This window comes from Bison bison, unplaced genomic scaffold (genome assembly GCF_000754665.1).
Source record: "Bison bison bison isolate TAMUID 2011002044 unplaced genomic scaffold, Bison_UMD1.0 scf7180017864322, whole genome shotgun sequence".
Lineage (NCBI taxonomy): Eukaryota > Metazoa > Chordata > Mammalia > Artiodactyla > Bovidae > Bison > Bison bison.
In genome coordinates, this window is record NW_011494894.1 from 8,419,037 (window position 1) to 8,433,393 (window position 14,357).

Genomic DNA, 14,357 nt, shown 5'->3' on the forward strand with positions numbered 1-14,357 from the left:
TTGTTCCCTGTCCAGTTCTAACTGTTGCTTCCTGACCTGCATATAGATTTCTCAAGAGGCAGGTCAGGTGGTCTGGTATTCCCATCTCTTTCAGAAATTTCCACAGTTTATTGTGATCCACACAGTCAAAGGCTTTGGCATCTTAGGTATCAGTGAACTAAAATGGATGGGAATGGGCAAATTTAATTCAGAAGTTCATTATATCTACTACTGTGGGCAAGAATCCCTTAGAAGAAATGGAGTAGCCCTTACAGTCAACAAAAGAGTCTGAAATACAGTACTTGGGTGCATCTCAGAAACAACAGAATGATCTTGGTTCATTTCCAAGGCAAACCATTCAACATCACAGTCATCCAAGTCTATGCTCTTACCACTGAAGCAAAAGCAGCTTAAGTTGACCAGTTCTATGAAGACCTACAAGACTTTCCAGAACTAATACCAAAAAAGATGTAGTTTTCATCATAAGGGATTGGAACACAAAAGTAGGAAATTAAGAAATATGCAGAATAACAGGTAAGTTTGGCCCTGAAGTACAAAATGAAACAGGGCAAAGGCTAAGAGAATTTTGTCAAGAAAATAAGCTGGTCACAGCAAACATCCTTTTCCAACAATGCAAGAGATGACTTTACACATGGACGGCACCCAATGGTCAATACAGTAATCAGATTATGTTCTTTGCAGCCAAAGATGGAGAAGCTCCATACAGTCAGCAAACACAAGATCTGGAGCTGATGGTGGCTCATGAGTTCCTTAGTGTAAAATTCAGATTTAAATTGAAGAAAGTAGGGAAAACCAGTAGGCCATTCAGGTATGACCTAAATCAAATCCTTTGGGATTATACAGTGGAGGTGACGAAAAGATTCAAGGGGTTAGATCTGATAGACAGAGTGCCTGAAGAACTATGGACAGAGGTTCGTAACACTGTATAGGAGGCAGTGACCAAAACCATCCCAAAGAAAAAGACATGCAATAAGGCAAAATGATTGTCTGAGGAGGCCTTACAAATAGCTGAAACAAAGAAGAGAGGTGAAAGGCAAAGGAGGAAGGGAAAGATACACACAACTGAAGGCAGAGTTCCAAAGAAGAGCAAGGAGGGATAAGAAAGCCTTCTTAAGTGAACAATGCAAAGAAATAGAGGAAAACAATAGAATGGGAAAGACCAGAGATCTCTTCAAGAAAATTGGGGATACCAAGGGTGCATTTCATGCAAAGATGGGCATAATAAAGGACAGAAATGGCAAGGACTAAACAGAAGCAGAAGATATTAAGAAGAGGTGGCAAGGATGCACAGAATTGTACAAAATAGGTCTTAATGATCCGGATAACCATGATGGTGTGGTCACACCTAGAGCCAGACATCCTGGAGTGTGAAATCAAGTGGGCCCTAGGAAACATACTACAAACAAAGCTAGTGGAGGTGATGAAATTCCAGCTGAGCCATTTCAAATCCTAAAAGATGATGCTGTTAAAGTGCTGCACTAAGTACTATATATTAGCTACTGAATATACTGACTTTATATATAAAAACACATATAGATTATAAGTATATGGATAGAGAAAAATATGCTATGCCAACACTAGTCAAAAGGAAGGAAGAGGACTTCCCTAGTAGTTCAGTGGTTAAGAATCTGCTTGGCAATGCAGAGGACACAGGTTCTATTCCTGGTTGGGGAAGATTCCACATGCAACTAAGCCCATGCACCACAACCACTGAGCCCTCACTCTACAGCTCATGCTTTGCAATGAGAAGCCATGGCAATAAGAAGCCCATAGGCTGCGACTAGAGAGTAGCCCCCACTAGCCTCAACTAGAGAAAGCCCGTGCACAGCAATGAAGACCCAGCATAGCCAAAAGTAAGTGTTTTTTTTTTTTAAAGAAGAGTATTAATTTTATACAGAACAGTCTTCAGAGAAAGGAGAGATATACATAATGATAAAGGGGTCAACTCTCTAAGAAGATACAACAATTTTTAACATACACGTGCGTGAACAAAACAAGAGTTCTATGTGCGACAGAACTACAAGGAGGAAAATGTAAATCCACTTTCAAAGTTGGACACTTCAACACTCCTCTGTCACAGATGGAAAGATCCAGCAGGCAGAATATCAATAAGGATCTAGTTGAAATCAACAAAACCATCAATCAACTGGAGCAATCAACTAGATAGCTACAAACCATCTTATCAAACAACAGTAGAACACACTTTTTGCTGAAGCTCACATGAAACATTTACCAGTGCTGAACACATTCTGGGCCATACACATACCTTACAAAATTTAAATGAATAGAAACCATACGTCTGCTGTCAGACCACAAAGCACTTGACAGAAAGATAGCTGGAAAATCTCAAAACACATGGAGATTTAAAAACATACTTCTAATAACACATGGCTCAAAGAAGAAAATTTTAAAGTACTTTAAATTAAATAAAAATGAAAGCACAACTTATCAAAATTTGGGAGGTGAGAAAAATAGCAATGAGAGGAAAATGTATAGCATTTCATGCGTATATAAAAATAGAAAAAAGATCATCTAAATCAATCCTCTAAGTTTCTACCTTAGGAAAGTGAAAAAAGAAGAGCAAATAAAATCCACAGTAAGCAGAAGAGAAGAAATAATAGAACTTAGAGCAGGATTCAATGAAACTGTAAGGAAATCAATAGAGAAAATCAATGAAGACAAACATGGTTCTTTGAAAAAATCAATAATATCAATAAGTCTCTGGCTAGACTAAGAAAAACAGAGAGAGGACACAGATTACTTGTATCAGAAATGAAAGCAAGACTATCACTACAGATACCATAGATATAAAAAGGGTAAGAAAAGAATACTAAGAACAACTCCATGTCACATTTTGAAAACATAGATGAAATGGATCAATTCCTTGAAAGGCACAATTTACCGAAAGTCATACAAAAAGAAACAGATGATCAGAATATATATATACATTTGAAATATGAAGATCTTCGTATTGTATCTCAAAGCCCATCAATAAACAACCACTAAGAAAGAGGCACTAAAGGACCAAGAAGACGGAGGGACTTAGCCAGTTGATGTCAGCAAGTCTGGTATCACAGTCCATCTGAAATCACTGTCTGTCACAGTCTACCCTAGCATTGGCATAATGAGCTCATGAACAGAGTAGGTGGGTGAAACGGATGGAGGCTGTGTATGGACCCAGTAGCACGGGCCCCATACTCATTAAGGCTGATTTAGCTACCAATGTTGCCAAATGTTCAACTTGCCAGCAAGAGACAAACACTAAAACTCACATATTTCAACATCCTTCACGGAAAACTAGCTACTCACTTGGTGGCAATTTGATGACATTGGACCTTTTTATTCTGGAAGGGGCAGCTGTATTGGATTGGAACTGACATGTATTCCTAACTGTGAGGTTTCAGCTAGCATTGATATTTGGGGCTTAGAAGTGTTTGATCCCCTGAATAGGATCCCCCGTAACACTACCTCTGATCAAGAGATACACTTACAGTAAAGCGGATTGGCAAAGGGCATACAGTAGTTGGATCCACTAGTTTTGTCACCTATGAGAGCTGCTGGCCTGGTAGAGTAACAAAGCCATTTTTTGAAGGTCTAGCTGTCTGTCACGCCAGCTTGGAGATGATACTTTTTGAAAAATGAGGCATCATCCTCCAGGAAAAACCGAAGACCATAATATGAAGCTGTGGCCCCCAGTGAGTCGAATATTGAATATGAGAATCAAGGGATGACAGTAGAAGAGATCCATTTATCATCAGTTTTGGTGACCTACTTAGGGAAATGTTTAATCTTTACAACTTAAGGTTCTGTGGATCTGGACCAGCGCTGTCCAATAGAAATATAATGGGAGCCACATGTATTATATAAATTTAAAATTTCTAGCAGTCAAATTTAAAAAACTAAAAGGAAAAGAGTGAAATTAATTTTAGTAATGTGCTTTATTTAACCTATTGGTACCAGCTATATTTCAAGAGCTCAATGGCCACAATTGGACTAGTGGCTCCTGTATTGGACTGTGCCAGCTTGGAGGTCCAGGATCCCAGAGTGGGAATGCTATGACTAGGGACACAGTAGGAGCTCAGTCACTTCAAGTTCCTTATGCCAGAGGCCAGGGAGGCAAAGGAGTCACTGCACTGGCGGGGCCATTGACTGTGGTCACCAGTTACGTAGCAGGGGCTGTGCAGAATGCACTTGGCCCTCTTGGTATTCCCGTGTCCAATTGTGATGGTAAAGCAACAGGTGAGCAGCCACAGCCTGAGAAGTCATGATGATCAAGGGCTCATGTCTCTCAGGGGTGAAAGTCTAGGTTATCTTGCCAAGTAAGTCCCCTGAGACCAGCAGAACCACTAGCAGAACCATAGAAGGAATCTGTCACGAGCAGAAAAGCAAGGAGAAAAGGAGTATTTGTTGTGATCTCCAGACAAGCTGTAATAGTGTGTGTCAGCCTTTCTTACATAAGTTCCCTAGGAAAGGAAGCCACCAGACTCCTGGAAGAACTGTTACAAGATGGGGTAAAATTTCCTTACAAAGTAAGTGGACAATACTGAGTGCTCTGGTGCATGCCTTAGCTCATTTCTTTAGGAGCAAAGCACTCATTTTCCCAGCTGCCTGGAGTTACTGGCTGCTGCCACAGGTGAAGTCCTCTCTGGAAGTGTCTTTGGCCAAAGGGCACTGCCTGACCCAAGGTTATGTCCTCCCAAAGTCAGTCACATCCCATTTGAGTCAGTGAGGAGGTACAAGTTTCTTGCCTCAATGAGGGACAACTCTGAAGGGTTATCTTAGCTTTAGAGCTTCCTATAGGATCTGCTGATGTTTATCATAACTACCTCACAGTTCAGCATCTACCTCTGCCCAGTTCTGCTTTCCTCATGCCCATATGGGTGTTATTTCTAAGAACATACCCCCCAACAAATCTCCTTTCACAGAACTATGACTCCAGAAATCTTGGTAGGAGACAAATCTGTATTGTTGAAAACCCCAGAGTGATAAATAAGTAAGAAGGTAGGAATTAACAATTTCATCATCGTCTTCATTCATTTACAATTGCATCTGACTTTCATGATGCCCTTCTTGGCTTTGTAGGAGAAAAGACAGACATGGACATTCTCTGCTGACCATCCTTTTTTTGGTTTATGCCTCTTGTGGTTTTGAGATTCTCTCTTACCTGGTTGTCTCACATCCATCCTTGAGTTTAAACACTTACCTATATGAGGTACTTTTTCACAATATATTTTGTAGTCCTCACTGATCTTCTCTATGGCCACCTTTGGATACTTATAACAGAGTTCCTCAAAGGCCATTCTCTCTATGTCTATCAAATAGGGGAAAATAAAAATGGAGTCTTGTTGTCTACTGTGGTTTCAAAGATTCACGCACTTTTTTTTTTGCAAGTATTGTCTTTAAAATGCTATTTAAGTAGGACAATAGTGTTTTACTGGAATGTCTATATAGGAAATACAAGTTTCCTAGGCCAAATCAGAAGCAAGAAAATACTGCCTCCCCTATCCTCTAGAATGGGGGCTTTTGCCCTTCTTGGGGAGACCTGACCCGTGGAAATTTTCTGCTTAAGGGTAACTGATATGACTTCGGAAGAGGCACTAAGTGTTAACATGTATACTAGAAGTAATCCATCCAAATGAATATGGACGCTTTCAAACCCCATCTGGTATAGGGAGGAGCTGCAAATGCATTCAAACATTCTGCTGTTGCGCAAAAAAATTTGATACAATTACCTTCAGAATTGACAACTCATATCTCTGAATATCAATAGTTGTGAATAATTGTCCTTTGAGAGTGAATTATTTTTTTCTAAAGGTAGTTATAGATCATGTCTAGTCATGCATGGTGAATTGGGAGGGAATGACTTTCTGTATTCAAAATGAGATGGGACTGTAAGGCTGAGGCAGCAAGAAAAGTTTTAATGAGGTATTGCTGCTAAGCTGCTAAGTCACTTTAGTCATGTCCAACTCTGTGCAACCCCATAGACAGCAGCCCACCAGGCTCCCCATCCCTGGGATTCTCCAGGCAAGAACACTGGAGTGGGTTGCCATTTCCTTCTCCAATGCAGGAAAGTGAAAAGTGAAAGTGAAGTCACTCAGTCGTGTCTGACCCTCAGCGACCCCATGGACTGCAGCCTACCAGGCTCCTCTGCCCATGGGATTTTCCAGGCAAGAGTACTGGAGTGGGGTGCCATTGCCCAGGCAACCCTAAAGGAAATCAGTCCTGAATATTCATTGGAAGGATGAATATGAACTGATGCTGAAGTTGAAACTCCAATATTTTGGCCACCTGATGCTAAGAACTGACTCACTTGGAAAAGACACTGATGCTGGGAAAGATAGAAGGTAGAAGGAGAAGGCGATGACAGAGGATGAGATGGTTGGATGGCATCACCGACTTGATGGACATGAGTTTGAGTAAGCTCCAGGAGTTGGTGATGGACAGGGAAGTCTGGCGTGCTGTATCCATGGGGTCACAGAGAGTTGGACACAACTAAGCAACTTAACTGATACTGATAGGCAATGGCAGAATAGCAGCACTGTGCCTACCAAGGTCAAAACACTCATTTGTGTTATGAGCACTGAGATTTAGGGTAAATCTCATCACCCACAGTTTCCCTGAAACTCTCTAGGGCAGTCCAGGACTTTTGCAGGTTATACTGGTGGAATCTAGAAGGAATATGGGGTGTGGCCCTCTGAATGTCAGTGTCCTTAGGTCAGCATTGTCACTGTTATCATTACCATCTCTCAGTCAGAAGACTGCAGTGGTAAAAGCAGTGGATTATTGCCGCTATCGATTCAGTTTTCTAGTCTTTCATCAATCCCTCCCTTGCTGAGAAACCCTGGGCAAGACTCTTACCTCGGCTCAGTTTCTCTACAAGAAATATAAGAGTATTCTAGCTCTGATGCTCAGAGAGTTTATGGCATAGTCTGAGTGGAGGCATCAGCCTACTTGGGGAGCCAGGGCCTGGACTTGGACAAATGCACAGGAGGCCCTTCATTGGGGTAAATTTGCATTTCAAGAAAGCAATGGCAGAGGGTATGCTGGAGGGAGGGAGGGGGCATCTCCATGGAGGTGATTACCACTCTTCCTGATCCCTCCTGGCATTTCATGGCCATCAAGGGGAATGCCCCTGCCCAGCATGTGTAGGGTCAAATTTATCAGCCATCCTTTCTTTCACTTTTCTCTTGATTCCTGGGAGAGGATTTGGAATGTTTGGGATTTAGAGAAGGGGAAATCCTAAGGTAAACCAGATGGCCTGTTCATGCTAGCTTTTAATAATTCATGCCCGAGTATGTTCCAAAGGGCAAGCACCCAAACAACCTGCTTTGTACACAGAGTGCACATCAAAGTTTTAAAAGAGGTGAGGGTTACATTTTTTAGTGGAATCTAACAAGTACTACTTGTTGAGGACCTACTTGCTGTGCAAATGCATTACCACCTATCCTTTCAACAATGCCATCATCCCCATTCTGTAGATGAGGAAATGAGACTCAGGGAGATACAGTGGCTGGCCAAGTAAGCTCACAGAGCAAAGGAGTGGTGGAAATGAATTTTCAAAGATCTTGATTACAAATTTCATGGCTGCAATCACCATCTGCAGTGATTTTGGAGCCCAAAAAAATAAAGTCAGCCACTGTTTCCCCATCCATTTGCCATGAAGTGGGCTCCAAAATCACTGCAGATGGTGACTGCAGCCATGAAATTAAAAGACGCTTACTCCTTGGAAGGAAAGTTATGACCAACCTAGATAGCATATTCGGAGAAGGCAATGGCACCTCACTCCAGTACTTTGTCTGGAAAATCCCATGGATGGAGGAGCCTGGTAGGCTGCAGTCCGTGGGGTCGCTAAGAGTCAGACACAACTGAGCGACTTCACTTTCACGAATTGGAGAAGGAAATGGCAACCCACTGCAGTGTTCTTGCCTGGAGAATCCCAGGGATGGGGGAGCCTGGTGGCTGCCGTCTATGGGATCACACGGAGTCGGACACGACTGAAGTGACTTAGCAGCAGCAGCAGACAGCATATTAAAAAGAAGAGACATTACTTTGCCAACAAAGGTCTGTCTAGTCAAGGCTCTGGTTTTTCCAGTAGTCATGTATGGATGTGAAAGTTGTACTATAAAGAAAGCTGAGCGCCGAAGAATTGATGCTTTTGAACTGTGGTGTTGGAGAAGGCTCTCGAGAGTCCCTTGGACTGCAAGGAGATCCAACCAGTCCATCCTAAAGGAGATCAGTCCTGGGTGTTCATTGGAAGGACTGATGTTGAAGCTGAAACTCCAGTCCTTTGGCCACCTGATGCAAAGAGCTGACTCGTTTGAAAAAGACCCTGATGCTGGGAAAGATTGAGGGCAGGAGGAGAAGGGGACAACAGAGGGTGAGATGGCTGGATGGCATCGCCGACTCGATGGACATGGGTTTGAGTGGACTCTGGGAGTTGGTGATGGACAGGGAGGCCTGGCGTGCTGCGATTCATGGGGTTGCAAAGAGTCAGACACGACTGAGTGACTGAACTGATTACTAATACATATGTCATAACTCAATAGAATGTCAAAAAACAGTTATTACCAGTTTTTACAAAATGAAATGGAATAACATAGAGAGTATGAGAGTATATAATCTTATGTAATAAGGACAGGTGTTGCTTTGTGAAAAAATTTTAATATATATTTATACACACACATACATATACAGGTATATGTTTCCCAAAATGAAGTCAAAAGTATTTATTGTGCTTTGAAGTTTGAGAAATATTGCAGTACTCTGACTGCCTCAGCACTGATAATTAAAGCAGTTTGTTCAATTTGAACAACAGTGGCTACTCTTACTATTGCCAAATGTTGTGTTAATAGCTTTCATGGATGGTCTTGGGTTATCTTCACAACAACCCTATTATTCCAGTTTTACAGTTGAGAGAAACAGGGCTTGAAGATAGGTTAAATACATTGTTCAGGTTCACACAGTCACTAGCAGAGCTAGGATATAACCCAGATCTGTGGGACAGCAGAGCCTTGTGTTCCTAACCAAGGCTCTCCACTGCCTGGGTGGCTGGTGTGTTATGTTGGGGGAAGCGAGTGGCTGTTAAAAATATATTCACAGAAATGTCTTAGACCTGATTCTGGGGAGGAATGGCACATGTTTTTCAGATGCATGAAATGGAGTAATCACTATATAACTGTGATGATGTCTTGGTGGTCATGAGCCTGGTCAAACTTGAGTTCTCTGGTTCCCTTTCAGAGCCAGTGGGGGCCTCTGCAGTCAGTCAGTCTGGATTCAGATCTTGACTCTGCCACTTACTGTGTGACCTTGGAAATGTAACTTGTCCTTTCTATGCCTCAGTTATCCTGTACTTACCTCACATGTTATTTGGAAGATCAAATGAGGTCCTCTTTACCACCTTTGCATTGCATAGTGCTGACACATAGTAAATACTTAAAGTTAAAATACTAATACTTCACAGCTGCTTGTATGTAAGGATAAAAAAAAAATTATGGTGACTGACCTTACCTGCCAGAAACACTGGAGACTTCCTTTCTACCCGGAGGGACCCACCTTGCTTCAGATCCTCAGTAGCTATCTTTTGCCATTGCATAGATTCCATTTCTTCCATGTTAGCCAAACCCTGGCTTAACTCCAGTGATTCCTCAAATCTCTTGTAAAGAAGAATGATATCTTCTTTGCTTATAGATTCTTTTTTATGCCACTTGGTCCTGATGAGCCTGCTCTGAGTCTAAGAGAAGGAGATGGTAGCAGACAGCATTTGCTATAGAAACTAGGCCAGAAGCAAGATTTTTACAGCTTGGTCCTTCTTTGCCTCCCTGTCACATGGACTCTGATTATTTTCAGTTTGTTAAGAACTATTGTTCCTTTACAGATACACACACACACACACACACACACACACACATACCCCCCATATACACCACACATCTTCGAATCAAACTCTTTCTCTATAAGTGAGAAATTCTATATGAATGTGACTTCTTCAAAGTGAGCTTATGCACTTGGATCTTTTTCCTTGAGAGGTTTCTCTTTAGACCATCAGAGACCATCAACCCCAGATAGAAAAATTGATAGAAAAATACTTAACATTTCATTAACTTTAACAAAGAGCACTTCTGAAAGAGCAGTAACTCCCTTTTCTTCCCTCAACCTCATGATTCCTCCCCAACTCAAAGTCCCTCCTACTGTAAAAACGAGAAACCAGTAGTCCTCTTCATCCAGGAATTCAGTATACCAGGGGCTGAGGATCTGAAATCCAAATACAACATAAGCATTATGAAGAGATGCTTGCTGCCTCTGTCCTGCTAGTATATTCACATGGGAGAAGAGAAGGCTGCAGATTCTGGATTCTCTAATTTGGAGATATGGAATAGCAAACATTAGCCATGACCAACCAGGAAGTATTCCTTTGCCTCTCTGAATATGACAGCTTCCGTCACAGCCTCTCTCTGAATCTCAGAGAACAGTGATTGATATTTACTTAAGAAGAGGCTTCCCTAGTAGCTCAGATGGTAAAAAGTTTGCCTATAGTGCAGGAGACCAGGGTTCAATCCCTGGGTCAGAAAGATCCCCTGGAGAAGGGAATGGCAATCCACTCCAGTATTCTTGCCTGGCAAATTCCATGGACAGAGGAATCTGGCAAGCTACAGTCCATGGGGTCGCAAAGAGTCGGACACGACTGAGCGACTAACATGTTCACTTTCACTTTGAGAAGAGAAACAACAAATCCTTTACTGAAGGGCAACTATTTGACATCTAATACTTATTTATTCATTTGTAAAGTACTATCTCATTGAATTCTTAAAAGGGTCCTGGTAACCAAGCGTCTCTTTTTGGTATGTCTATTCTTAACGTCTCCCACTTGAAGACCTTATCCACTTGAATACTTCATCAGATTAAAACAAACAAATAAACAACAACCAAAAAAATCCCACAAGTCAGTGCTTAGCTAGATTGATTTATCTGTGCTTACTTTCATTCATTTATTGATTTGATGACTATTTTCTGAGTGCCTCCAGACACTGTGCACATGACTGAAAATACAGAGACCAATAAGCTACAAGCCTAGTTCTCAAGGAGTTCACTTTCTAGTATGACTCATGCTATGATAGAGGTGAGAACAAAGTTCTTTGGGAGCAGAGAAGAGGAAATAATTAGCTGTTTTGAGTTCAGAAAATCCAAGTAAAGTTCATAAAGGCAAGAAGAATTAAATCACAATTTATACCTTGCAGTATAAGTAGGAGCTCACCATCCTGACATGGAGTAAAGAGCATTCAGCTAATTGGAAGAGATTAAGCAAAGAGACAGAGAAGGGAAAGAAAATGTATGAGAACAATGAGTATTCCAGGATGGCTGAGCTGTAGCTTTCTGGTAAAGAGTTCAGGGCTGGGGCAATGGCAAGGAATGAGGTAGAGAAGGCCGATTGGGACTATATATAAGGAACTTGAATGGTTTGATAAGTAGTCTGGACATTATTTTACGGGCAATAAGTTGCTTATAATAATTTAAAAGGAACGTAAGATTGTCTCCAGAAATTGCCCAAGTCATGCTGCCAAAAGGTGAGTTTAAGAGCATGAGATTTAATAACTTTATCAGATCTCCTAGGCTTCTGAGGAAACCAAAGTGAAGTATATTCCTGAGAGAATTCAACTCAGTGATTGAATAATAGCAATCTATAATGTAACATAGTGATGGATAAGCTCTAAATATATATGTATCAAATATTAAAAATCAACATGTGAAATGAGTATTCCATGGATGTCTATTTAGGTTTCAAAGATTTATGAGTGGCGACATCAGCATCATGGTAGAAGATGCTCCCTTGTCTCTCTCCTTCAATTTCCAACTAGTGAACACCCACAATTCAACAAATGCATCTCTGTCCAACACACCAGGATGCTCACGGGGTCCACCCATCTGTACACTAAAGATGGGTGGACTGGCAGAAGCATCCACAACTCCAGCTCATTCTCTCCCTTCCCTCCCGGCACCTGATCCAGGTGTTCCTGGACACAGTGGAGATGTCCATCATCCCAGTGCCCCAGGAAGTGATGCCAGTGACAGCAGCGGTACCACCAGCAGCAAGGCACCAGACACCCCGGAAGCGCAAGCAGCAACCATGAGGACACCAGTGGCAACTCTAGCAGAGGCGGTGGAGGATGGAAAGTGCCAGATCTCAAACACAGCCAGAGGCACTCAGGTAAGAGAAAGCGAAAACTTGTGCTGTATCACCTCCTACTAAGAAACAAAAGAAAAGCCTCTAAGTACCAACGTTTTGAATTGTTGTTGTTTCGTCGCTAAGTCATGTAACAGCTCTTTTGTGACCCCCATGGACTGTAGCCTGCCAGACTGTAGCCTGGAATTCTCCAGGCAAGAGTACTGGAGAGGGTTGCCATTTCCTTCTCCAGGGTATCTTCCCAATTCAGGGATCGAACCCATATCTCCTCCATTGACAGGTGGATTCTTTACCTCTGAGCCACCAGGGAAGCCCTTTGAATTGTTATAATCAAGTTTTAAACCTTTACCTAAATAAGGATGTTTGCTACTAATATTCAAATGCATTGGCAGAGGAACAACTTATCAAGCACTATGAAGAACACAGTCACACGGTATCATTAAAAGAAAATGATGGTTCTCCAGAAACCATGTCTCCACTGAAGTCATGAAATATTACAATCTGAGAATTCAAAATCGTATCATGAAGAAAATCAGTGAGCTGTAAGAAAAAATCAGAAAAGCAATTCAATGAGTTCAGGAATAACATTACTGAACAGAGGAATACTTTACCAAAGAGACTGAAACTCTAAAAAAAAAAATCAAACAAAAATTCTGAACCTGAAGAACTCGATAAATGAGATGACGAATGCATTAGAAAGCACTGGAGGGAATTCCCTGGCAGTCAAGTGGTTTAGGACTCCATGCTTTCCCTGCTGTGGGCCCAGTACAGTCCCTGGTTGGAGAGCTAAAGTCCTATAAGCCACATGGCATGGCTAAGGAAAAAAGGGGAAAAAGCACTGAAAATAGAGCAGACTCTATTGAAGAGAAGATTAGCACACTCAAAGATAGAAATCCAGAAATGATCCAGAGAGAAGAGAGAGAACTAAGAACTTAAAAAGAAGAAGAAAAAGGAGAAGAGGAGGAGGATGAGGTAGAAAAAGGACAAGAGTTTCTACAAGAGCTATGTGATTTCATTAGGAAGGGCAACATAAAGCATATCCCAGAAGGAGAAAAGAAGGGAAAGGGAGCAGTGAGTTTATTTAAAGAAATACTATAAACCTGGGGAAGGAACTGGATATACAAGTTCATGAAGCTAAGAGAATACCTAATCATCACGCCTCAGCACAAAAGGATATTCTCCAAAACACATTGTTTTAAAACCGTCCAAATTTGATGACAAAGAATTTTAAATGAAGCCAGAGGGAAAAATAATGGTAACCTACACAGGAACCCCCATTAGGCAGCCAGCAGATTTCTCCTATCAATTATCTAATAATAAGTAAAATAATATCTAAAAACACCATGATTGTTTTTTAAAATTTAACCTACTATTTTTATTTTTCTATAGTTCTTTTTAGTTAGAATGTTAAGAGTTTCCTTCAGAATTGAGTTTGTCCATCACTGGGTACTTTCTTGGCCTCTCCTCAGGACAGTGTGTAAGGAGTTAGATAGCAAATATTTTAGTCTGTGTGGGCCACAGACCAAACTGTCTATTGCAATGATTTAACTGTGTAGTTGTAGCACATGACAGCACATAAACAAATGGGCATCAGATCAGATCAGATCAGTCACTCAGTCGTGTCCGACCCTTTGCGACCCCAAGAATCGCAGCACGCCAGGCCTCCCTGTTCATCACCAACTCCCGGAGTTCACTCAGATTCACTTCCATCGAGTCAGTGATGCCATCCAGCCATCTCATCCTCTGTCGTCCCCTTCTTCTCCTGTCCCCAGTCCCTCCCAGCATCAGAGTCTTTTCCAATGAGTCAACTCTTCGCATGAGGTGGCCAAAATACTGGAGTTTCAGCTTTAGCATCATTCCTTCCAAAGAAATCCCAGGGCTGATCTCCTTCAGAATGGACTGGTTGGATCTCCTTGCAGTCCAAGGGACTCTCAAGAGTCTTCTCCAACACCACAGTTCAAAAGCATCAATTCTTCAGCGTTCAGCCTTCTTCACAGTCCAACTCTCACATCCATACATGACCACAGGAAAAACCATAGCCTTGACTAGATGAACCTTTGTTGGCAAAGTAATATTTCTGCTTTTGAGTATGCTATCTAGGTTGGTCATAACTTTCCTTCCAAGGAGCAAGCGTCTTTTAATTTCATGGCTGCAGTCACCATCTGCAGTGATTTTGGAG

The 14,357-nt window shown here is 41.7% G+C and overlaps 1 protein-coding gene across 1 annotated transcript in view; it reads right to left on the reverse strand.

Annotated features, from left to right (window-relative positions):
• Window positions 1-14,357, reverse strand: part of RGSL1 (regulator of G-protein signaling like 1) — a 60,390-nt gene that overhangs the window by 27,852 nt on the left and 18,181 nt on the right. Inside the window, exons 7-9 of the mRNA XM_010853131.1 lie at window positions 10,189-10,251; window positions 9,508-9,730; window positions 5,204-5,311 (exon numbers count right to left, since the gene is read on the reverse strand). Of these exons, the coding sequence (XP_010851433.1) occupies window positions 5,204-5,311; window positions 9,508-9,730; window positions 10,189-10,251 (394 nt within the window). The remainder of the gene's footprint in view (window positions 1-5,203; window positions 5,312-9,507; window positions 9,731-10,188; window positions 10,252-14,357) is intronic.